Source organism: Clytia hemisphaerica, unplaced genomic scaffold (genome assembly GCF_902728285.1).
Source record: "Clytia hemisphaerica strain Z4C2 unplaced genomic scaffold, Clytia hemisphaerica genome assembly, whole genome shotgun sequence".
Taxonomy (NCBI): domain Eukaryota; kingdom Metazoa; phylum Cnidaria; class Hydrozoa; order Leptothecata; family Clytiidae; genus Clytia; species Clytia hemisphaerica.
Window position 1 is genome coordinate 131,319 of NW_027103848.1, and position 24,878 is coordinate 156,196.

Sequence of the window (24,878 nt, forward strand, 5' to 3'; positions counted from 1 at the left end):
AAACGGATAGCGGTATTTCGAATCCGGAAAATAAATCTTCAAAGTATATTTTACTATAATTTTTACTTGCAATATTTAGGGGCTAAAATGAGGCATTATCTTACTTTGTGACAAGAAAAAGTTACTGCAATACCGTTTTCACTTTTTGGACCTACCTGGAAATGTGACGGGACCCAATTATCGAAAAAAAATTTTCCTGCCGAAAATGCCGGAAACACTACACTATTCTTATTGTACTATAGTATACAGGCTCTTGCTGTATATATTGAAAAAGAGATGACGGAAATGACAGACTGTATCTTTTCAAATAAACTCCTGGTGAGTCCAATCACAACACAGATTTGATCTGTAGCTTACACGCTTCACCGTATTCTCAATCTTAAAAATCAAAAAGTATCCTTGAGTGGATTCATTTCGGCCGGGATCACAATTGCCATAGAATTATTATTACCTTATCATACGAAAATAAGTAGACACATAATCAACGGCCTTTAAATTAAAACGCAAAAAATTAACACGAATTTTCTTTGCTTTTTCAAGGACACCACGGCCGGTTTCAATTGAAGGGGTGTTTCAAATTACATGTCTATTTATTTCCGTGAAATAAAGTATTCTAGATCAATCCCTTTTTGTTATGCTTCCAGGGAGGTACCAGGTTTGCCGGATGACAGATGGATGCCGCCCGACTTTTAAAAATCGTAAACTTTTGGGTCAAAGATTGAGGGAAAAGTCGAAATTTTGTCCTTGTTTGTATCTTAAGTTTTGCACGAAGTCGAGTCTCGTTTAACTTAAGGAAACTACAAAGAGCATTAGAACTTTACGAGAAGAAGCTTTTAAGTTCGAACCATCAATTTTTCTTAGGTCTTTTAGGTACTAAACAATTGACGTAATGTTAAATTCTAAACGTCTCCTCCAAGGCGAAAACGAAAGTCAATGTGAAAGTCTTTGTGTCCGTTTTGGGTACAAAGAGACGATTTCTAACGATCAACATCATTTAAAAACACACTTAAATGCGAGCTAAAATGAATAAGCTTTTCACTGAAATAATTTGATTTGAAAAGAACATTTTCCACTATCTCATCAATTTTGGCAACATAAACCCATATGTTTTGGCTTATCAAAAGATGTTTTACAGTCTCTAAGAATCTGGTAAAATTGTCGATGTGCAATATTTCCAGTGCGACGATTTGGGAAGTCACTTGCTACTCCTGAGGTTTGTACCCCCGATAGTAGGTTTGTAAGGTGACGGGTATGTATGAGCCAAAAATCGAATATCGACACTAATAGATTAGAAAGATGTGCATTTTTTGGGACCCTTAGAGAGATTTTTCAAAAATTTTTGTCGATTTTCACTCGATATTTGTCAAAATTTCTAAAAATCACGACCCTTTGAAAGAGGAAATTTAGATTTTCGTGAATTTTGGACCCTTTCAGAGACTCAATCTGCTTTTAATGGTTTTTGTATCCTTTTGAGAGACTTTCGAGGATGTGAAAAAGGGACCCTTATGATACCCGGCACCCATATTCGACGTCAAATACAAAACTGAACGGTTGTCGTCTGAAAAATGCACAAAGATGGCGGAAAAAATCCAAGAAAATAATCAAAAATCACCATCAATAAACGACTTTTGCAGCCCGTCAAAGTGCATCATAAATGAAGAAAACGCACTAAAAGATACCCTACAATGCAGGAAGTGCCACCGTTTAGTCCATTATCTTTGTACAGAACTGCCAATTTACCAGATCCAGATATGCTTGTCATACAAATCAAGAAGTTTCCAGTGTCAAAACTGTACCAAAATCGCACCACAGGTAATGGAAAGATATAATTCAAATGAAACATCAAAAATTGAAGGATTCAAAAACGAAATCAAAGCCTGTGAGAATATAATGAAAAGGCAGGACGAAGAAATAAACCATTTGAAAGCACAAGACGTCAATTTTATGATCAACGAAATGAAAGAAACTATCGACACCAGAATAACCACGCTTGAAATGAAGATTGAAAGCATCATCGAAAAGAAAGAAGAGGAAAGACCAACAATGAGCTACGCTAAAATCACATCCAAACACATCGAGAAAAACATTGGGAATGCGATTCGAAAAGAAAAGCAGGAGGAGCAGCTGATTCGATCGACAGCACGCAACCTAATTTTTCATGGGATTGATGAATCGACAGATGAAACTGAAGAAGAAACAAAAATCGAGGACGAAGAATTTATCCATGACAAAATTATTGGTCAGAGGCTCCATCTGAGGAATATAAAGATTACCGAGACGCAGCGGATCGGGAAATTTACGAAAGAAAGAGAAGATAAAACGAGATACCGACCAATTAAAGTCACATTTACGAACGAAGAGGACAAGAACACGGTGTTGCAAACAATAACGAAAGAAAAAGGCTTTCCGAGTGACAGAGGATTTGACCAAATAATCAAAGAATGGTGTAAGGAAGCCGAAAAAATGAATGCTAAAATCAAGGGAGACAACACAAAATGGAAAGTCCGGGGGAGCCCGCGAAAAAAACTTTATTTCAAAAAGATCATTGCAAAAAGTACGAGCGGTTTATAGAGGCCCATGTGTCTTCACGGTGGCCTGCAAACCTGTAAAAACTTTATTATTATTATTATTATTTTGCCTAGGTACCCCCCCCCCTCGGGATTGTATTCAGAATGAACGAGAAAGAATTGTGAGGTTTGATAGTTTACAGGCACTTTGATACAAATTTTCGAGATGATAAAATATCATACCAATCAAATCATATTAGGTTGTACCTTAAATATAAACTAGCATTACTTTATGGTCAGCGGCATGATGGATGAAAAACTGCTCTTTGTTTGCTAGGTGAAAAAAAGACCGAGGCCCTAAATGATTGGTTCAAGAAAGCAAATGCACCCCTTAATTTAAGTGGATATATGTGTACATGCATTACTTTTTGACAACTTCTGTGCACGCGGGGGACGCACTTAGGTAAAATTGGGTACGTGGACGTGCCACTGGTCTTAGTGTCCCTTTTTTAGGTTCGGAAGGTATCTGACAGGGTTTCAGATTTACTAATTTTCATCATGTGTATCTGACAGGGTCGGCTTTTGATTATTTTGGATAGTTTTCATGGTGGAAAAGAGAAAATTTTAATTTTTTTGTCCACTTTAACTCGTTTTTTTTCACTGTTTAGGGTGAAAATGGGAAAATTCTTCGACTATTAGTTCTGACAGGGTCACAAATTTACCAAATATTCATATCTGACAGGGTCCACTTTTCAAACTCCAGCGGCACGTCCCCGTCGGCCGTCAAGATCAGTGCCCCCGGGTCCTGTGGTAATATAGTGTTTCAATTCAAGTAAAGGTTTTATTTGACCACCTTTATTAAATCAAGTCACGTAAGAATAATGCTTAAAATATTATCACAAGTTTGAACTTTACAATCAATTGGCCACTTATGTAGAAAGTTGCTCAAACAATGTAACATGAAAACACGTAAAAGCAAGTAAATACGGGATAAACATAGAATGAAGCCAATTTTGCTAAATATCTTTGGAGCCTGTAGGTCAGTTACTGGTTTTTTTATAACATTTAAAAATGCTGCGCTTGGCTTTTATATTTAGTAGCTGTTGGATTGTAGCTTGCTGTGAGTCTCTAAACTTACTGTAGCTAGGTAAAACTTTATAACAAAATCGGCCTAAAAAGATAATCAAATAAACAAATCCTCACTGCAAAATTTTATGCTAATTTTCCCCACTGAATTTTCTGATTGGAAAACAATGGAAAATCAATCTCCATCGAGTTTCAATCAGTTATTTTTACCCCAAACAGGTGAAAAATTCTACCGGGCCTGTGAGAAGAGGGTGTTCAAATAACTCAAAATAACCTGTATTCAGCGGGATCGATCCTAAAAACTTGTGAAAATGTGGTCTTTCCCTTCCTTTCAAAGATGCATGCAGTGATACAGACGAAGATTGTGGACGATTCAAAGATTTGTGCGGCGTGAACAGTTACGTCGACAAACACTGTGTCAAATCATGCGAGAGGTGTGGTGGAGAGGGTGGAGCCACCACAACAACAACAACAGCTTCTCCTGGCAACGGAAATAGTGCCACTACAAGCACAGCAACAACACATCCCATGGCAACAAAAGGTCAGTTCGTCATTCAGAAGCTCAGATATGGCGAGACAGAAAACTATCACCTGTATTTTTGCAAAAGCCTTAAAATCTCAATAATAAAATGATACTTTTATAAACTTATCAGTCTGCTTTTCGATATTATTCTCCCTCGATTTAGTTCCATGTGTCGACAATGATCCAGATTGTCCAGGATTGGTAGACTTGTGTGGAATAAACAGCTATGTAGACAAATACTGTTTGAAGACGTGTCCTGAAGCGTGTAAGAAGTTGAACAATGGAGATGGCGATGGTGGTGAAAGTCAAGGAAATAAAAATGCGAAATGTGGAGTTTCAAAGGTAATGAGAGGAGGTTAGAAAGTCGCTTTTAATTCAAATCAAGCCTCAAAAATACGAGAAAAATATCACTCTCCCATCTAAAGGGATGTGGCGAATGTGACAATCTAGCCTAGTCAGATTAGACAAAACAATTAAAATACGTGCTATGTGCGGAGTAATCAGAGTCTGCTCGGAAATCACGAGATGATACATGAATATTTCATTATTCCATTGATCGATGATGTTTTTTTCCAGGTATCGCAACCTCGAGTAGTTAACGGTGTTGAAGCACAGCCAGGTGCTTGGCCATGGATCATTTCCTTACAAACAGTTCGAGGATCACATTTTTGTGGCGGGAGTATATTGACACCAACATGGGTAAGAATTTCTTAGTACTTTTATTCAATTTATCTCCAAGCCCGTCAGATCTGTAAGCCGGAATAACCATACCGATCCAGACATTCGACATTCTGGCACAATAGTACATTTGGCAAGAAACAAAGTGAAAGATTTCTTTAAGAAGACATTGTCCAGGTTCCATTGGAACGTTGAAAAATATTTACAGATTTCTTTTTTGATAACTGATCTTGATCCATATTAAGGCAAATTATGTGTGAAAAAAGATGGCACCATTTTCCCTTTGGATGTGAATATGTTTGAAGATTTCGTGCCCAGAAGGTTTTTGACATTAAACACTCTCTATAATTCAAAACCTAGGAAAGAGCCTCAAATTTATTTCACATGACTTTCTTTTTAAAGATTTTGACAGCCAGTCATTGTGTGAAGAAATACAAAGATATACCTGGTTTCTTTATGATCGTGGCAGGTGCTCACGATAAAGAATTGAGTGAACACTCTCAACAGAGAATCGAAGGTATCTGAAAGCAGATAGTTTAAGGATTGTGTTCACAGCTCTGTAAAGAGTTTCTAAGCAGAAATTTTTACACACTTTGACAACATCACCACGTTTAATCTAAACTTGTGAGAACAAAATAATCTGATGAATCAGCATATCTGATAAATGCCTTTCCTATGCTAATACAGTCAACATTTCTCTAATTCGTCTATTATTCGAATCTTTCCATGATAGAGTTTAAACAAAAATATATTAGTAGTTGGCAACCTCCATAATTCAAATGTTCCTATAATTACCGAATCAGAGAATCGAGTAAAAGTTATCAATACATTAGCCCACTACAATTCATCCGAAAATGTCCCAAAACGCTTTCTTTTTAGCCAAGAGAATCATTGTTCACCCAGAATATGGGCGTTACGATGAATTCAGTGCTGATATCGCTTTAATACAACTGGAAACTCCTCTCAGATTGAACGACCGTGTTGTTAAAGCTTGTATGCCACAACAAGGCGTTTACCCAAAAGTTGGATAGAATTGTTACATTGCAGGTAAGATTATATTCATCGAACCACCCGTGATTCAGCGTTTAAAACAATTGGAACCGGTGATTAAAGCTGGGAAGAATGAGATTCGAGCGTTTCATTTTTCTTGAATCATCATCGGCGGTGAACTAACATGTCGTTCGTTGAAATATTCATACTTATTCAAACCAAAACTCTGTCGATTTCTATGTGTAAACTTCTACGGCTTCTACATCTGATTTCAATCTCTTCTCTCATTTTGTTTCGCATATAATAACTTACTGAGCAATGCTAAAAACTAATCCTTTCAATATCTCTTCCAGGGTGGGGCGCAATCGACTACCCTGGGGATTCCGTTGACACGTTACAACAGGCACGTCTCCCAGTGGTCGGTACCCCACACCCAGGTTGCCATAACAATACTGAAGTCGTTTGCGTTGGTCTTGGATTCGGAAGCCAATCTAACGGTAAACAACATCCAAACGCATGTCGTGGTGATTCTGGTGGCCCATTGATGTGTCAACAATCAAACGGATCATGGACTGTGGAAGGTGTTGCTAGTTATGTTTACACTTATTGTAAATACTACACAGCTTACGCTCCAGCCAACAAATACTTGCCATGGATCAAACAATATGTTAATGAATTATAAAACTTTAAATTAAATCATCAAAGAAAAGTTTAATATTTAGTCCCTCCTTACGTGTCAATTTTTAGTCGAAATTCTCCATAAATTGAAAACCTCCTCATTGAAATATAGTTTGTTTTGATCAGTCTGTTGCTGAGAAATGTCCTAGACAATACCCCACATTTAGATATATTCAACTGTTTTTGAGATTCTAAAGATGCTTCGTTTGTCTAAATATTTTGGTTATTTAGGTAAAAGAAGAGGTTGAATTTATGTTTATCACTACTTTCACTATCAGTTCTTTAAAGCTTGCCACCAGTTCCCTTTGGGGGTAAAATGTGGGGGGCGCACGGGGTTTGCGATTTCCGAAATACCGAATAATTTTGCCAAAATTTCCGAAATTCCGTAAAAAAATACTTGCAATTCCGATACCGATCTTTTGGGTATTTTTCCTCGTTTTGACTAATTGTTCATCAAATTTGATTTTTCATGCATGAATTCCGAAAAAAAAGGGGGATAAAAACTTTATAATACCAAAATTTCGAAGCAAAATTTCATGGATTTCCGATACCGAAACAATTTCAGAAGTCCGAAATACCGAAGGAATTTTGCCCGATTCCCGAAATTCCGAAGAAAAAAGGGTCGATTTCCGCAATTCCGAAATATTGTATGCCCCCCACTAAAATAAGGTTATTTGCTAAGTTGCTTTCGTCAGGTCACAAAAATGTTTCGATTTTTTTTTAATACAACGGGTTAGGTTAGACTGTTTTATATTTTGTAAAACACTTTTTTGGCGTGTATCATGTTCAACAATTAATCAGGGGGCCCTTCTTTCTCATGGAAAGAATGGAGAAGGAGATGTAACACATTATTAAGCTATCAGCAGGATTCAAACCTAGAACAAAATCTTGAAGCACGAAAATGAAAATGCCATTTACAAACCATGTTTCACCTACAAAAAGTTTGCTTTAAATTCAATAATTATTAACATGTAAATTATACAAATTTAATAATTATGGTTTAGCTAAATTTGTGGTCGTTTTTACAGTGGGAACATTATTTCAAATGTAAAGAAACGTTGGAAATGTATCTTCGAAGCATTGCAATATTTTTGGTCGTTTATTGGTTTGAGACACACGGTAAATTCAACTTATTGTGAAATTGACTGAAAAATATGAAAAATCGAAATAAATCCTATATAAATTTCGAAAGTTTATTGAACTTTTATCTATCAATCCTTCTTTTGATTCTAGAAATAAAGCTAAGATACTTAGAAAGCAATAGCACAACGTAGAAAAAACAGGTCGAATTTAATCTAAATAGTAGTACACTTCAAAACGGTTTTTCTTCTTATTTTAACTCAGGATTTAAAAGATTAGAAAGATGTTATGATCCCAAACAACGTTGGCGCTGTAAAATCAGAGTGAAGTTCTATAAAAACTTTTGCAGTGATGAACTAAGAAAGCAAACATGTATCAAAAGTTGCGGTGGTTGTAAAATAGGACCAGTCACACCCAAACGAAAATGTGGCATTTCAAATGCTTTTCAAGGGCGTGTTGTGAATGGTGAAAACGCCCCTGAAGGAGCTTACCCTTGGATAGGTTCGCTTCAATTTCGTAAGCCTGGAACCAAGAAACACATTTGTGGAGCCACTCTTATTTATCCAAGATGGGTAAATAAATAAATACATGTTAAGACAATTCGTTTAATTCGAAAGTAAAGGAAAAATGCCCGATTAAATCCTCTTAATTAAGCTATCACAGCATAGGAAAAACTACATTGAGCTCTCATCCCCACTAGGAAAGCACTAAAATTTTGTGAATCCTGCTCTGTTTTGACCAGGTAACTTAATTTTTATGTATGTGTTTTCTGCCACGTAGATGATTAGCTTTTGAATCTTCTAGATCCTGATGAACTGAGGTAGACTGTAAACCAGCACTTTTACCGTGTTCCATTGGGTCAGAATTGCAGAATAATCCAAATCGCTTCAGTTACTCCACCGTCCTCGAAAGAGCAAATATCACTTATTGGTCACTGAGATATAGGTCTGTTAGGAGGGTAATCCGTTATAATATCAACCTTTTTCAGGTTTTGTCAGCTGCACATTGTTTTTCGTTCGAAAAAGCCAATATTGATGATGTTCTACCATTACTTCGTGTCGAGTTTGGAATCCATAACCAAAACAAAACAGAGCCTTCGTCTCAAGTCAGAAGAATATCAATGCTTATTCAAAGCCCTGATCTTCAAGTTATCCCAGAGCAAAACACAATATATGGTGATTTAATTTTAATTGAACTTGAAAAGACAGTGATGTTGAATGATCGAGTAAATATACCATGCTTGCCAGACAAAGAAGACTACCCAACCATTGGACAGAACTGTGTTGTAGCAGGTTAGGCAAACTTCATATGACTTCGTTTTTAATTTTTCCTTTTTGGCTGAGCAACCTTATAGCATCTTTCTGCATCTTCTACAGCCAATAGGCTAGAAAATGGACCAATCGTATAACCAACAACTGTTGCTAAGATGGTAAATTTGTATAACCTATTATTCAAGTCTTATTCAAATCGAATCTTTCTGCAAATGAAAATACTTCGAGAAAACTACCTCGTTTAAGAGAATCTCAGAGAACTAAACGTCAATCTTTCAATGACAAGTTTCAACAACCATTCTGAAAGTGTAAGAACTTCTTTATTGACTTCAAACAGGTTGGGGGAGTATAAAATGGCCAAGTGAAAAGACAGGAGGCATTCTTCAACAAGCTCGGTTACCGGTTGTTGGGCCAAATCATATCGGTTGCCGTAACAACACTGAAGTCATTTGTGTTGGATACGGTTTTGGAACTCAACTTAGTGGAAAACACCATCCAAATGCATGCAAAGGAGATTCTGGCGGCCCACTTGTTTGTCAGAAACAAAGTGGGAATTGGGAATTTGTTGGTGTAGCAAGTTATGTTCATACTTTGTGCAAGTATTACACAGCTTATGCTCCCGTTGGAAAATACATGTCCTGGATCAGTAGCTATGTGCCGGCACATTTTTAATTCATATGATATTCTTTTACTGAAAGCTTTTATCGCTATTTACTTAACTCTCTCTAACTTAGAAATTTTAGGAAAAAAACAAAACTCTTAAAATTGATCGGTAAAGTGATTTTAGTACATAAAAAGGGATATTTCATTGAAGTTAAATTGCAATCAAAGAATCACAATGATTTTCAAAGGAACAATGAAATCGATATCATGATAATGTAATACGTATGTGATTAAATTGAACTTGAACTGCCTATCTTTTAAAAATACTGAATTGAAAATCTATCTACCATTAGATTTAGAAAAAAATATATTAGAAAATTTACAGCTAAAGCAAGGAAATCCAAATAAACGAAAAGGAATGACTTACTGGTCACACTGTTTTACACTCATACAATCCACGTTTGAAAATCATGAATAGCATAACAAATATAACATTGCCAGTCATTGCTCATTTTTGCTTTTTTTAATGTGTTCTTCAATTTTTGTACTATTGCTGGCAAGAAAAGAATATTGAAAGTTAAACAAGGTGTACTACCTTAAGTGGATAAATTTTGGCGTGGATTTAATTTGGCGATTGGCCTAAATACGATTTTTGGCGGGGATTTAATTTGGCGAATTGGATATTTTGAAACACCGAAATGGGTGAAAATTACTAAAAAAATACTAAAAAGTTGTCATTTTTCAAATAATTCTCTTTTTGTTAAATTTGGTGGGGATTTAATTTGGCGAATTACCGAATTTGGAAATTTTGGCGAGGATTTAATTTGGCGAATTTTGGCAAAATTCGCCAAATTCGCCAAATTTGATCCCCGCCAAAATTTATCCACTCAATGATTACTGTAAAACACTATGTGAAATGCCAATCACCCAAACTTGAATTACGTCTAGTAAATCTTTTGCTCCTACCTTCCATGGGTACCAGAGGTCAAGCTTTCTAATGGTACACCCACACCTGGCCTTTCTCCTTGTCTAAAGGACTCTGAGCGATAGTGATATCACCCTATCCTAATTAACCCATCCTATTCTGATATAACTCGTTTCTGTTATCGCCATGTAGTCACACCCAATTAGTTTGAATGAATGATAAATAAACAAATAATCAAAGTAGCATAAAGCATGAAACAATGAAAAAAAACGAACATTGAAAGTTACTTTCTTTGATAAAAAATATAAGGAATGAGTTATGAGTAACCCACAGAGGATAAAGATGCACCCAGCTTACAAAATCGGTGTGAAGCGAAGATTTCACAAGGACGGAACGAATGAAAATCAGAGAAAAGTATGAAGTCACGAAGAAATGAAATAAATGGAGGAGTGAAACAAGAAAACAAAGATCTCATCCGGCGAGTGGAGGGAAGTCCCAGAATAACGACATTATCATCACTCGCTTTAGCAAGATTGTGAGTCCAGTTGATCTTGTATCAAATTTATAGACAGGATTGTAATTAATACAGTTGACGCTATAATTCGACATTCTAATATTCGCCGGGCTCCGTTATTCGATAATATTGAAAGTCACCGTCAAGAAGAAGCTCTCTTAAACGACAAAATTAAGCGATGAAAATCCGGTTCCCCATGAAAATCGAACTAGAGATTCGCGAATTTGGGCGTCATCCTTTGAGCCTTGGATCTGATACACTTTTTTAAAAATCTCCAGTGCGTAAATTTCACTTTTAGAAAGAAAAATGTATTTGATGTGATTTGACGCTACTACTCTTCTCACCAAAGAAAAACCTACCAGGGAAAGAATATAGATAAAATGAAAAGGTAAAGTTTTTTAGTTTTACTTTTTAGGTAAGAAAATACAGAGCCTAATCTTTGGTAGAGTCTACGGTCGATTTCTCTCCCCAGTACTGAGCGGAGTAATTTTAATGTGTTCAACTCGTTTCTTTTCTTTGGAAAAAATGTCTATAAAGGAACATGCTCTTTGATCCATGGCAAGTATTTGCCGACTGGAGCGTAAGCTGTGTAGTATTTACAATAAGTGTGAACATAACTAGCAACCCCAACGAATTTCCAGCTTCCATTGGGTTGTTGGCAGACGAGCGGACCGCCAGAATCTCCTTTGCACGCGTTTGGATGCTGTTTACCATTAGCCTGTGTTCCAAACCCATGACCAACGCAAATGACTTCAGTGTTACTATGGCAACCGATATGATTTGGCCCAACAACCGGTAACCGAGTTTGTTGAAGAATACCTCCTGTCTTTTCACTTGGATATTCTCTTATTCCCCATCCTATAAATGATAAATAGCGCATACAATAGGCGATCTCTAATGATCACTTCTTTTATTCGAATCTTGCTTTCTTTCAAACTTATTCTCGTCAATCTTGACAACGCGAGACCCTCATAAAATAATTCGACCAGATTTGATATCATTTTCCAGTTCAAATTAGCGAGAGTCAACTGTACAACAAAGCAATTATGAAAAAATAAATAAAAAAAAAATAAATTTTTGAAAATATTTTCAGTTGCTCCAAATAGCCAAGTTTTAGTTTTTTTAATTACATTTTTTAGGGGGGGGGGGTATTAAGTGGTACACTTTCTAATCCTCGGTAATTGGGTCCCCATGTATCAAAATTTGAAGATTCTTCCACCCACCCCGTTTATTCCGACCCCAACGTTAGTTAGGCACCTGAGAGTACATGAAGTTTGCCTAACCTGCCACAACACAGTTCTGACCAATCGTTGGGTATTCTTCTTTGTCTGGTAAACACGGTAAATTGACTCGATCATTCAACATGACTGGTACATCGAGTTCCAACAAAAGTAAATCTCCATACAAAGTGCCATCTTTGACACCTAAATCGGGACTTTCAAAAGCATTTTTGATGTTTCTCAGCTGAGAGGTTGATTCTTCTTTGTCTTGGTCATGGATACCGAGCTCAACGTGAACAAATGGCATGATAGCATTCATACTGAAATTACCAAAGTCAAAGCAATGAGCAGCTGTTAAGACCTAAAATAAGAAGTAAAATTCATTATCATGGGTTGGTGATTTATTTTTATAGTACAGTAGAAAATAGATGTTTTGGACAAGAGGGTAATAACCGCTGGCAAAACTTTTAAAGTTCAATTTATTCAATATCATATAATCCAACGTTCCCACAACGTTTTCCCTTTACAATCATATTAACAACCTTAGCTTCTTTACGACGATAACATCGTATAAAATTTCTTTGCTTTGCGTTCTGTTATATTTACCTCCTCTAATATTTTTAGAAGGAAGATTAAAACGAGCAAAACATGACATTGCATAAATTATAATTCATCCTTACCCATTTTGGATGGATAAGAGTTCCACCACAAAAATGAGATTTGACATTTTCAATAGCTACACGGATTTGAAGTGAAGCAATCCATGGGTATGCTCCTTCGGGTGCGTCCTCTCCGTTGACTACACGGCTTTGAGAAACCTTGGAAACACCACATATTGGTTCAGGAACTGGTGGAGGAGTAGGAGGTCCGTTGCAAAGATTACAAGTTTGTTTGCAAGCAGTTTTGGATTCATCTTGGTCACAAAAATTGTCAAAGTATTGGAGTCCTTTTTTACAAAACCAATGTTTGTCGTCTTCAACATCACATTTTTCAAACTCAGGAGGCTGAAAACCTGAAAAATTTATCGAACGAGATGTTACAAATTATGACAAATAATCGATCTGGTTTTATGGTCTAATATGATAGTCATAGTTTATACTCTTACAAATGTGTCATGGTTCTCGGTTAAAAAGTTAAACTAATGAACATTAAAGACTAAAAAGAAATCTTACCGCACGTGTTCGAAAATACTACTGCGAATATGAAAAAATGTAGAGAATGCATAATTGAGCCTTCTTAAGGATTCTTTAACTTCGAAATGTTACTTTGGAATGTAGTGATGAAGAAGACGTTCATTCAGACTTTTAAAGAGAAAAGCTGTGAAATTTTCAATTTGTTCGCTAATTTTGACAATTTAAAGAAGCTGCTAATTGTTTTCATTGAGATTCCCACTGATTAATTTATTCCGAAACATTTTGTCATTTTTTATCCCCTAAATAAAAGACAGCTGAATCAAATTGCAATTTGGTCCAAGTCCATTCTCATCAAATCTAACATTTTTAGCAAGTAAGTGTTTTAGTACGCAAGTCAAAAGTCTCAAAGCCTAAAGTAATGTAATGTAAAATCTATTAATTTGTTCAGTTGTATGTTTCTTTTTGTATGAATCATTTCACGTTTGCAACAACATCACGCAAATCCACTACCAGCACAGTGACAATACACTCATTTCGTTTTATAAGCATAATGTTTATAAGCATACTGAAGCTCGAATTTCCAGAAAAATTAAGCATATGCTAAGCATACCTTGATGATCAGCCAAAGAAATTTTTAGAATCATAATTTCCAAAACTTTAGAAAATAACAGAAGAATGAAGAAGAGAATTACAAACAAATTGGTGATTTTATTTTTGTTTAATCTCTTATAAATAACACAACTTATAATAACAACAACATTCGAAAACAATAGAATGTCTTCATTTCTCTCAAGATTAAAGATAGGGGAAAATGCGCGAAATTTTTTACCCCCCTTCATAATTCTTTTACCAAGCATAGGGTTAAGCATAGTCGAGGCTCAGAATTGAGCTTTACTTAAGCATAGTGAGCTTCAGCCGAAATTTACCGTATGCTTATAAAACGAAATGAGTGTATTAAAGTTTAAAATCAGCACCCATTTTATGCTTTATTAAAAAGCTTAAGACCGTTGGGAAAATATTTTTGAGGAAAAAAAGTAAGCCTATCTTTTCCACCAAAACGAAAACACTCATGAAGATAAACTTACCTAGTTTCTGTGGGATGTCGAAGCCTAGATTAAGAGTACACGTATTATTTCGGACACTTTTCGCATTTCATTAAAAAACAAAATGTTTGATACATAGAAGGAAAAACTAATTAAGATAAGTTAATTAAGATAAATTAAGTCAAAAACTTTCTCAACCTACAACTTTGTTTTTGACTAATTTCAGTAAAAGTGGAAAGTATGTAAAATCTACCACAGTTCTATAAAAAAGTTATCAGTTTAAAACTACTTCTTTATTCAATCAAAATGGAAAGTTTCAACTCATTCAATTTTGGGGACAGCAATTAAATACATCTGGGAAAGTTAGCAAAATAGTAAGTGCGGTGAGTAATTTAAATTTTATTTTATAAAAAATTATAATTTGCATTTTAAATTCTAAATTTCATATCATAATAGGAGTATTTCAGGAGTTTTTAAAAAGTAACAGAAAGAGATCATAAATTAAGACAATAAAAAATTGAATACCCAAAAATTCAGTTTGGTGTGAATAAATTAGACGAAGCAAAACTAATAAGAAAGACTATCCTGCCATTTATTCGAAGTGCTTTCGGACTGGATTTGCTCCAAATAATGTTTCCCGGATTTCTGGCAGCATCTGAAATTGAAGAAAATAATTAATATTTTAGGCTTGCTAGTAATAGTTGTCAAATGAAAAAAGTAAACCTGTGGGAGAATTTCACAGTAATATTTCCAACGCAGTTAGCTACAAAACTCTTATACTTTTCCGTGACCCAGTTGGTACTTGGTAAGATCAAAACTTTGGATCGGACTTTCATAATAATTATGTCCTTAAGTGCAATTTATCAGATTTTGATAAAAGAATGTATTTACTTGTCTGCTCATCAAATCCAATCTACTTTCCAATGTGTTTGTCACACGGATGCGACCACCTTTGGCAAGCAATTCAAGTCCGCCAGAGCTGGGAAAGAAAGCGAAAAATATTCGAAATATTAGAGTCAATCTTCAATTCAATTCGTCGCATCAAAATAAGAAAGCCTTAAGTCCATTTTTGTAGTTTTGAGAAAATCAAGTTTAAAGGTTTGAAATGGCTGCCATTTTTGACCATTTTGGGCTAGCTAGCTGCTTTTTTGATATGAATATAAATGAAGAAAGATCTTTCAAGTTCTAAAGTATCAATATTGTCACTTATACCATTGCGGAGATATGAATGCTTCTTCATAGCATGTTTTACGAGAATGGACTTAAACCTTTTTTTCTATGTAAATTTCCTTGATTAAAACTGAAAATTTGAAAAATTTCCATTGAAAAAGTGTCTTAACTCCAAAATGGACTTAAGACTTTCTTGCTTTAAACTTTCTTAACTTTTTTGAACTCTTTAACTAAAACCTTAATCTAAAAGGTCCTAAAGTCCAACTAAAATGACAATGGACTTAAGACTTTCTTAACTTGAGAAAATTTCAAAAATAAAAATTCTTATTTTTCAAAAAACTTAAAATTAGGCCACTTTAGGTTGGTTTTTGATGGATTTAAGCCAAAAATTCGATAAAAAATGGGGTGTAAAGCATCGGTATGGTCATAACTCAATTTTTGAAAAAATGGACTTAAGGCTTTCTTATTTTGATGCGACGAATTGTTATGATAGGATTATGAAAATCGAACATCGGAAACTTCAGACCTTTCACTTTCAGACCTCTCCAGATCTTTCAAACAAGAAAATTATTTCGGTTGTAGAGATGGCTGATGTCAACGAAGTATAAAAAAGCTGATTCACTAATTCTTTTAATGGTTTTGAATTATAAAATGCACTCCATGAAGATTTGATAAATCATTTCAGAATTATGATTTAGCAGGAAAAAAGTCAGGACAAAAATATTTCGATTACTTACCATGACTCGGGCAAATAATTGTTGCTATCAATCTGCAAATCACATTCCTTCTTTGTTTTCTCACGGTAGTTCTTCAAACATTCGTCTTTAATTTCCTGTAGTCGAAAACGGAAGAGCGTAATTAGATAGAGTGGATATTTTACGTGGATAGCCCAGTAATCTAGAACTTTTAGGTAGTTTTTCGAGTGTTTTTCACGGGGTCCACGGCCAGCCGGCTAGATAGCAATGAACTGAACAGAACATTGGAAGGAGCAGGGATTTGAACCGCAAATCCCTGGTTTGAAACGCTGACGTCTTTGACCACTTGGCCATCGCACCTTAGCGTAATATAAGTTTTGTAGACCGAATGTCACATTCATCAAATTGCTAGTTACTTTACCCAGTCCTTCTTTGAAACAAATAATTCCACAATAATTTTCCTGCTAATAATATATTTTCTTACATTAAGGAATTATTCAATACAGATTTCATACTGACCTTGACTAATTCCAAATCGTCACGTCTGCATCTAATTTGTGCAGTTGGTTCAAGCAGTTGATAAAGGCACTAGAAAATGAAAATAAGAACTTTCATGAAAACATAGCCATGAACTTTCTTTTACCCAGGCACACAATCGACTGATCTGATATTTGCATTTTTTCTATATAGTGCCCCAAAAGAGGGCACTGAAAGGTCGTTTTTTTTCAAACATCATACTGAGGGGATGTACTAAGGTGAATAGTTTAGATGGCTAATTGTTATGTAAGAGTAGGCAAAAAGTGGGAAGGAAGTTGGTAGCTAAAATCTTTGCTCGAAAATGATTGAATAAAGCAGTTACTCCTTCAATCTTTTTGACTTTAGACAGCCAGTTTTCTGACCACTTTAAGTCAAAATTAGAAAGTTTAGGGCGCAAAGGGGAACGTCTAAATCTCTGCTCAATATGTGTCTTTGATACCGGTCAATCTAAAGCTAGATTTGACTTTAGAGGGTATATACCAACATTAACAATAGAAATAACATACCTGAGTGAGAAGTCCATTCAAGATGTTTTTGTATTGGTTCTTGTCTTTGGTAACTTCACCAAGACGAGATCTAGTTTCGTCCAAAATTTTCTATTGGAGAAAAAGGTTTCATTTGAACAAAAAATGGTGGCCGAGCAAGTCTCCCAAACTAGTAATCTTAGGCAAAATACATAATATCATTCGTTATATTAAAATGAAGATGACAATTTTTGATGATTCTCTACATATTGTACTGAAAGTAAAAAGGTTACCTGAATGTGGTCATCCTGGGTTTTCAAAGATTGCAATCGAGATTGATTCAAGAAGTTGGATCTTTGGCTATAAACAGAAAGTAAAAAAAAATTCCTATAAAGTTTCAAAGAAACCCTGGTTGGTGGCAAATGCCAAGCGAAGTGTTCATGAGGTTGAGAAAAGGAGAACCCCTTCTAGAAGCAAAACATAAATTTATTGCGTGAGATTGTACATATGGTATAGAACCGAATTTCATTTACTCCAAAACAGCAGGCGTACTAGGATATAATTTATAAAAGTATTTTGACTCCATTTCTTACATTTTTCTTTGCAGATCAATTTGTTTCTCTTTTTTCTCATAATAACCCATGACTTTGATACGCTCTTGTTGAACTAGTCTGGCTTTTTCGATATTGAACTCTTCCTCAGCCTAAAGCATAAAAAAACAGCTTCAGGAAACTTCAGGAAAAATGTATTGGTTGACCTGCGATAACACCAAAGCGAAGCTTCTAATAATTAAGATTAAATATTAAAATTAAGACATTGAAGATTTTATAAGACTCTTTTAAAGCAGTATATCATTATCTTTGCTCAAAGATTTTCATTGGAATGACGGAAGAAGATTATAGTTTGTTTCATTACCTTAGCTTCAATTTCTTCTGCTTTTTCTTTAGCTTCTTGATGGATGAAAGCCATCATGTGTTCAATCTGAAAAGGTAAAAATTATATCCTGGTAATTAGAGAAGCAGACGAAATAAGAGGCATATGCTTATCATACCTAATCATGGTACATGTGAAGAAATCAGAATTTCAGTGCTGATTTCTAATTCGCAAAAATATTACAGTTAATTTAGTCTTCTTTGATAAGTTCATTTTAAAAAGATTTTACATACAAAACAGAACTATATTATCAAAATTTTAGCATTGTGTATTTAAACAGTTCTAGAGCATCATCTATTATAAAAAATGTATTCAAATTTTTTCCTGTCACAAAAAGAAGAATTCAGTGACCCAAGAGCTTACTTGTTTCTTGACATCTTCATCATTGAGAACCATCTTGGCAGCTTAAGGTATATTCTTTCAAGGTGGAAATTTATTTATTGGCTAAAAAATAAAGAATATCTATGATAGTGAAAGGAAAACTTTTGCTCATGTTTCCTGCATCTAGTAGTTCTCAACAACAAAATTCTCTTTCTCCCCTGAAATTTGTTGTTTTAAAAATTTGATTAAAGAACAGTGAAAGTCTGATGTAATAATTCTATTGAAAAAATTATTATGTAGCTGAAATCAGATCATCAAAATTAATTAATTAAATTGCTTTGAATTATCCTTTTCCATTATTAGGCACCAGAGGGTATGCATATAGCATCTTCCATGAAAACAAGAATTCTGGAATCAAAACTTTAAAGTACCTTAAGGGAAGAAATTTTCGCGGTTTTTGCGGTTTTTGCCTAAAACCGCGAAATTAAGTTCCCGCGAAATTTTCTAAAATCGCCAATCCGCGAAATTAAATTCCCGCAAAATTTTACAAATTTGATGAACCGCGAAATTAAATTACCGCAAAAAAGGTGAACCGCGAAATTTTTCATAATTTTTAATAACATTTCTTTGAAATACGTGTATAGTTTGTGAGTTTTCATAAGATTCACTGTCAAATGTCAGCCTCAGGTTCCTTATAAAGGTGTTTCTTATAAAAAACAACGTGTAGTCAAATAAAAAAAATCAAATATTCCAGTGATCCGCGAAATTTAATTCCCGCGAAATTTAATTCCCGCGAAATTTTTAAATACCGATGAATTGCGAAATTAAATTTTCGTGAATTTTTTAGAAATCGATGAACCGCGAAATTAAATTCCCACGAAAAAAAACAATTTGACCAACCGCGAAATTAAATTCCCGCGAAAATTTCTTCCCTTAAGGTACACTCACAAAACACATGGCTCTGAATGGGGTTCTAGGTCCCCCCCCCAACAAATTTAGGTCCCCCCTAAGTTTTAGGTCCCCCCACTTTTCAGTAAGGTTCAGGTCCCAGTTGAAATCTAAAGGTTCAGGTCCCTGCAAAAAGTACTTTTAAGGTTCAGGTCCCAGCAAAGAAAAATATTTGGCACCAAATTATTTCGATTTCAATATGTTATCTATTTTTAAATATTTCTTAAAAGAAATCTAAAGAAAAATTATATATAATTTTAAAAACATATAAGAAGGTTCTGATTGAGAAAACATATGCACCCTTTAGTTCTTAATTGCCCTCTGAAATGTGCCAAGAGGCCTAACTTTTTCCATAATAGAAGGTTATTGTATAGCATGCGCCTCGGCGAGCAATTTTGAGTGAGGGGGCCAACATTTTGGAAAAAATGTCGCCCACCGGTTGGGTGACGAAGAAAAATTTTCACTTTTTACACCCTCAAAACACCTTGAAACAATATCTTATTGGGGAGAATAGTAGTTTTTTTGTGGTTTGAGTTGGTCTCAAACCAGCTTAAAATAGTAACTCTTAAAAATGCATCGCATGGTCTAGCAAAAAGTGGGGGGGCCATGGACCCCCCCCCCCGTTGACGGGGCCCATGTCTAGTTGTGGAATCAGTTACAATTTCTTAATTGTTGTAATTAGCCCCCAGAACTTTAGTGCAGCCCTTCAGGCCCCCCCCCCACTTTTTTAGGCCCCCCCCTGAGTTTAAAAAATGAGACAGCTCCCACCCACTTTTAGACCAATTTTAGATTTACACCCCCAAATAAGTGGGGGGGGGGGGCGGAGCCATGAAACAAAAATATTATTGCCTGATGGGACAAAATCAATAACGACAAAAAACAACATTGTGTAGGCAGAGAACTGGGCCAAGTTGAAAAAGCCACCCTCTAAACACCTGCGAATGTGCTCACAGTTCGAACAAATATCGCAATCAAACCAATCAAATATAATTGAACGAGATCAAATAATTGTGATTCGATAGTCATTTAAGACAACGGGACTACCTATTGACTCCGCATATTAAAATTACTCCACCCATTCAGGCCAGAAATCATCTACTCTGTATTATGGAAATAAAAACCCTAATACTCTAGCTTATACATGCATGGGAAGATTCGCATCATTATCATTAATTCGAGAGAATATCAGCGTGCCAATTTGAACAAAAAACTTATTCATTGGTAATATCTAATTTCTTGCTTGTTTTACTTTCATCCATGGAAGTGTGGAGTTATTAGTTATGCAATAGACCGCCACCGCCCGTTCACCTAAATGAGTATTGTCGAACGCAATCAAATTTCAATCGAACGGCTGATTCCTTTGTAAAATTGATTGTGTTTGATTCAGTTTGATTGCATTCGATTGGTTTGGTTTGATTGAGATCCGATTTTGTTCGATTAGTTACATTACGATGATGTTTGATAAGATTGATTGCAATTAAATTGGCCCACTCCTTTAGAGCTATAGCGTGGGTAGCTGCCAATATGCCATTGGAAAATCAGATACCGTAAAACCTGGTAATATGCATCAGTAGGGAAACTTGCATAGCCATCAAATATTCATTTTGGAGAATGCAATGTTCTTTTGAATAACTAATCATCCAGCAGAAATTCTTTTTAATGATAACGTCATATAATTGATTTGTCTATTACAACACAGCTATTACATAATTTATCCTGCTTGTACTAGCTGGAGTATTTGTTATTCAATAGACAATGTCTGACCAACCAAAGCAGCATGGTAAATAAAACAGCGTGGTTGGATAGTAAAAAAACATGAGAGGTCACAAACTTTAAGATAGCAGGAATTCAGATGGCTGCTGGACGTAATCTCAAATTTAATAATGATATTGAACATAATTATGCATGACACCACTTTTATGTAGGAGATATACATTTTACAATCCGAAAATTTTGTAAATCAGGTTTGTTTTAATTTAACTTTGTATTTTAATGACCAGCAAGGTCAATCATTTAAAGGCTATGCATGTTACTGTGAGATCGGATAACTTGCATCAGTGGAGGCTAAAATGCATACCCCTCAAATGAATGACCTGGCTGGTCATTAAAATACAAAGTTAAATTTACAAAACAAAATGGTAGAGTAAACCTGCAAGCGAAGCTGCGTAGTTCATTTGTTTTGAAATTTTGCTGCTTTGATTGGTCAGTCATTTTGATGGCTATGCAAGTTTCCCTTTGCTGATGCAAGTTACCCGACTTCAAGTTACCTGACTTCAAATTACCCGACTTCAAATTACCCGACTTCCCGGTACCTCTAAATGGACACGAGAAAGTTACGAGGAAGTTTGCATGCGTTTCGTGTGTTGTGTAAAACTGCTTATAATTAGGCCGTTTTTTTTAATTGAAAGGATTGCAATGTTTACTGTTTGTTTTGATTATTTTACAGATCCGGTGTCGAGATTGGAAGACGAATGTCGAGATTAGACCAACTTACGGTATTATGTCTATTATCCAGACGGTGTCATTCGAACAACTTCGAACAAAAATCGCAATCGAACCAGATCAAAAGTAATCGAGCGCGATCGAATAATTGCGATTCGATTATCAAACGTAATCGAACCTCAATCGAACGGCCGATTTCTGGGTAATATTCGATTGTGTTTGATTGCGTTCGAGTAAGGTTAGATTGGTTCGATTAACAGTTGACTATGTTCCATTGGTTCGATTACGATTATGTTCGATGAGTTTGATTGCGATTAAATTAAATTGGATCACTCTGTTAGAGCTTTTTAGCGTGGGCGGCCGCGCGCTTATTAAGTATCGTACGAAAGCGAATAAAATCTAAATTAATCGAATATACTCGAACATAATCGAATACAATCAAACGTAATCGAACGGCAAATCCTGGGTAATATTCAATTGCGATTCTATTGCGTTCGACAATCGAATTGCAATTATTCGATTGTATTCAATTGATTCGCCGTTCGATTCGTTCGATTGACACCGTCTGACTCTGGTATTATGTCCTATTCTATTATGGTTAAGTTACAGGAGGCTCTGGGAGCCCATTCTCGCAACTATAGATGCTTTGAGTAAGCATCCCGTCAGCAGCTTGAACTGACTACCCAATTCCCCTCACATGGCATGATTGACACTTGCCAAGTGAACCGTTGTGAGTGGGGGAATCGAACCTTGTTGGTCGCCTGTACAGGAATCAAGTCGACGGTTGATGTCCACTATACCACAACGCCATACTGATGAGCTAGATAGTAATCATTAAAAAGAAAATGTCTAACAACCCAGAAAACAAGGCTAACAACAATATTAAAAAGTATACTTGATGACCCTGATGAACAGCAGTTCACCAAAAACTCAGTTCACCTCAGCGAGTTGCTTTTCTTCGCTCGAATGGGCAACTAAAGAACTTTTTGTAAAGAACCTTTTTGCGAAGCGAATTTATGAGCGAAGCAGTTTTGCTATATTGTGCACGTACCTTTAACTTCTATCCCAAGCGAAAATTTGCTATAAAATTTCCTATATAAATCACATCTTCAAACCGATGATTTTATCAAAATGACCTTGAATGGTTTGGCTTGAAGCCACGAAAACTTTCTCGGCTTGGTAGCTAGGACTGCGAAAAATGCCGTTTTAAAATGGTGTACCCTAACAGTGAACAGCAACAAAATTACCGGAAGCCGAAACACGGACTTAAAATCTGAAGTTGATCAAATTGCCGCGCGGGCGGCATGCATCTAAGCAATCTAAGCAGTGGTTCTTCGGTTTTAAATGTTTATTTTGCTGTTAAATGGAAAAAAATTAGTTTGAACGTTGACAGAAAGAATCCTCATCATCCCTTGACTTTTAACAGCAAGTATCAAGTATCAAATAAGGTCAATTAATGAGAGGTTTTTGCAAGTCGCGCGGGCGGGCGGGAGGAGTGCTACCTTGCAAAACCAAGTGGATATTCTATGATAAAGAAGTACGGAGATAATCAAATTTGTCGAATTTGTCAAGAAATAAATCAAAACTGCCCGCCAAGAACCAACAAGCCATCTTTGTACATTTTTGTTTTTGTTTTATTTTTATGTTTTGATGATTTCGACAGACGATTCGTGATTCGAATAAAAATGTTCGATCGTTCAACGATTTTATTAAGGCACCATTTACACTAGAATAACTAGAAGGAAAAAAAAGAGCGATGCACGGCGGGCGTTATGCCACCGTGGATTATGTGGTGTGTTTGGGGCATTAAGGCTCTTACGACCCTGTCTCTATGCTATAGCGGCTTTATTAATTATATATAGAGGGATTTTTAGAGGCCCTTAGAGTGTCTCTTATTTTGCTAGCAACTTGCGAATTGAGGTGGAGTCTGGATCGCTTCGCAACCCTTATACAATACGGCTAGTTATACCTCTCAACAAAAATATCAGGTTTTTCCGTAAAACAGATTTTCTCTGAAGAAATATATTCCCCACAGCAAAGTCTACCATTTCCAATATTAGTTTGCGAAAAATAAAATTCGGAAAAAGATCACTACCCTATCACGTGATGACGCACTTTAATTTTTAACCGGGACCCCTCAAACCACCGTTTTTTCGGCACGGGCTTTCTTGCTGCTTGTAACACATGTACGGTCTGTAGGGACCTGTAGCATGTAGGCTGCATCACACGCCTACCCCTCTCTTCTTCCGGGGCTAAGTTAGACATACAAATTTTCACAAACAGACTTTTCCCAAACTTTAAATGTCTGCGAAAGTAAGCCGTAGCCTGAAAAGTGCACCAAAATTTCCCAGGTATCTCACGATCTATAACATTTACGCACGATACGACAGAAAACAGTAAATTCTTTGGACCGATTAAGAATATTAATGAATTCCCGGCTTTATTTATGTTACAGAAAGAAGGATACCCGAGAATACCCTGGAGTTTGCAGATGTCAGTTCTCCCCCCTCAGGGAAGGGGATTGTACTTCTCATCCTACTGCATACTACGAATTCCACTAGTGGAGTTGCCCCCGCTATTATTGTGTACATACAAGTATTGTGATGATGACGACGATTATTTGCAGTAAACAGTATGCTCTTCCTTTTCTTTAATTTAGTCACACAATCATGGGTCATTCCAATTACAATTGGAGATTGGAAGTGAACCACCTTTATGGGTGCTATCAAACGGTGTATGGGCTGCAGTGCTCCTAGGTCCCTACTGGCGGTATTCAGTCAAAGATGAACGTGACGTCTGCGCCCTTCCTCAGGAATGGCCGTCATGCAGTCGAATAACGTCTAATGAAAAAAGGCCCGGCTTAATTGCTACATTGATGATAACGAGGATGGACGAGAAAAACTTTTAATTTTTTTCAGGAATATTTCAGAGGGTGAAAGTGCTTTTTAGGGAATAGATTTTTTTATCGAGAACATGCTCATGGTAACCACTATAAAGACCCACAAGAACACACAACAACTAAAGAATATAGAGCTTCATCCTTGAATAGTGGTATGGTGAGTACAAAGAAATTCTCTTTTGTGAGTAGTTGCACTTGTTTTCACTCGTTATGCTGAA

At 35.9% G+C, this 24,878-nt stretch overlaps 4 protein-coding genes across 4 annotated transcripts; 2 read left to right on the forward strand and 2 right to left on the reverse strand.

Moving 5' to 3' along the window:
• Positions 1–3,578: 3,578 nt before the first annotated feature.
• On the forward strand, positions 3,579–6,505 carry LOC136807559 (transmembrane protease serine 2-like). The gene is made up of 7 exons (XM_067064144.1): positions 3,579–3,627; positions 3,931–4,134; positions 4,280–4,458; positions 4,693–4,815; positions 5,197–5,311; positions 5,674–5,841; positions 6,138–6,505. Exons 1-6 carry the CDS (start codon positions 3,579–3,581, stop codon positions 5,823–5,825), a joined length of 822 nt encoding a protein of 273 aa, XP_066920245.1. The 3' UTR covers positions 5,826–5,841; positions 6,138–6,505.
• LOC136807560 (chymotrypsin-like elastase family member 2A) lies at positions 5,969–6,466 on the forward strand. Its single transcript, XM_067064145.1, has 2 exons — positions 5,969–6,026; positions 6,138–6,466. Exons 1-2 carry the CDS (start codon positions 5,969–5,971, stop codon positions 6,464–6,466), a joined length of 387 nt encoding a protein of 128 aa, XP_066920246.1.
• Positions 6,506–11,342: 4,837 nt separating the features above from the next.
• LOC136807556 (chymotrypsinogen B-like) lies at positions 11,343–13,358 on the reverse strand. The gene is made up of 4 exons (XM_067064142.1): positions 13,248–13,358; positions 12,756–13,087; positions 12,139–12,436; positions 11,343–11,713 (listed from the first exon to the last, which is right to left on the reverse strand). Exons 1-4 carry the CDS (start codon positions 13,297–13,299, stop codon positions 11,385–11,387), a joined length of 1,011 nt encoding a protein of 336 aa, XP_066920243.1. The 5' UTR covers positions 13,300–13,358; the 3' UTR covers positions 11,343–11,384.
• A 1,272-nt stretch (positions 13,359–14,630) lies between these two features.
• LOC136807533 (V-type proton ATPase subunit E-like) lies at positions 14,631–18,508 on the reverse strand. Its single transcript, XM_067064114.1, has 9 exons — positions 18,414–18,508; positions 18,033–18,098; positions 17,711–17,820; positions 17,411–17,477; positions 17,160–17,249; positions 16,636–16,704; positions 16,159–16,253; positions 15,143–15,230; positions 14,631–14,906 (listed from the first exon to the last, which is right to left on the reverse strand). Exons 1-9 carry the CDS (start codon positions 18,444–18,446, stop codon positions 14,844–14,846), a joined length of 681 nt encoding a protein of 226 aa, XP_066920215.1. The 5' UTR covers positions 18,447–18,508; the 3' UTR covers positions 14,631–14,843.
• Positions 18,509–24,878: the final 6,370 nt, after the last annotated feature.

What these genes read in the sequence shown, in the direction of transcription:
- LOC136807560 (XM_067064145.1), top strand. Translation starts at nt 5,969, where the DNA reads ATGTCGTTCGTTGAAATATTCATACTTATTCAAACCAAAACTCTGTCG. An exon ending in AACTCTGTCGATTTCTATGT is followed by an intron (nt 6,027 to 6,137) that starts GTAAACTTCTAC and finishes TATCTCTTCCAG; the next exon opens with GGTGGGGCGCAATCGACTAC.
- LOC136807533 (XM_067064114.1), bottom strand. Translation starts at nt 18,446, where the DNA reads ATGGTTCTCAATGATGAAGATGTCAAGAAACAA. An exon ending in ATTGATCTGCAAAGAAAAAT is followed by an intron (nt 17,478 to 17,710) that starts GTAAGAAATGGA and finishes TTCTGTTTATAG; the next exon opens with CCAAAGATCCAACTTCTTGA. An exon ending in TGAATGGACTTCTCACTCAG is followed by an intron (nt 16,705 to 17,159) that starts GTATGTTATTTC and finishes TTCATTTTCTAG; the next exon opens with TGCCTTTATCAACTGCTTGA.
- LOC136807556 (XM_067064142.1), bottom strand. Translation starts at nt 13,299, where the DNA reads ATGCATTCTCTACATTTTTTCATATTCGCAGTAGTATTTTCGAACACG. An exon ending in AGTATTTTCGAACACGTGCG is followed by an intron (nt 13,088 to 13,247) that starts GTAAGATTTCTT and finishes TAAATTTTTCAG; the next exon opens with GTTTTCAGCCTCCTGAGTTT. An exon ending in TCAGAACTGTGTTGTGGCAG is followed by an intron (nt 11,714 to 12,138) that starts GTTAGGCAAACT and finishes TATCATTTATAG; the next exon opens with GATGGGGAATAAGAGAATAT.
- LOC136807559 (XM_067064144.1), top strand. Translation starts at nt 3,579, where the DNA reads ATGCTGCGCTTGGCTTTTATATTTAGTAGCTGTTGGATTGTAGCTTGC. An exon ending in CGAAATGTGGAGTTTCAAAG is followed by an intron (nt 4,459 to 4,692) that starts GTAATGAGAGGA and finishes GTTTTTTTCCAG; the next exon opens with GTATCGCAACCTCGAGTAGT. An exon ending in GTATATTGACACCAACATGG is followed by an intron (nt 4,816 to 5,196) that starts GTAAGAATTTCT and finishes TTCTTTTTAAAG; the next exon opens with ATTTTGACAGCCAGTCATTG.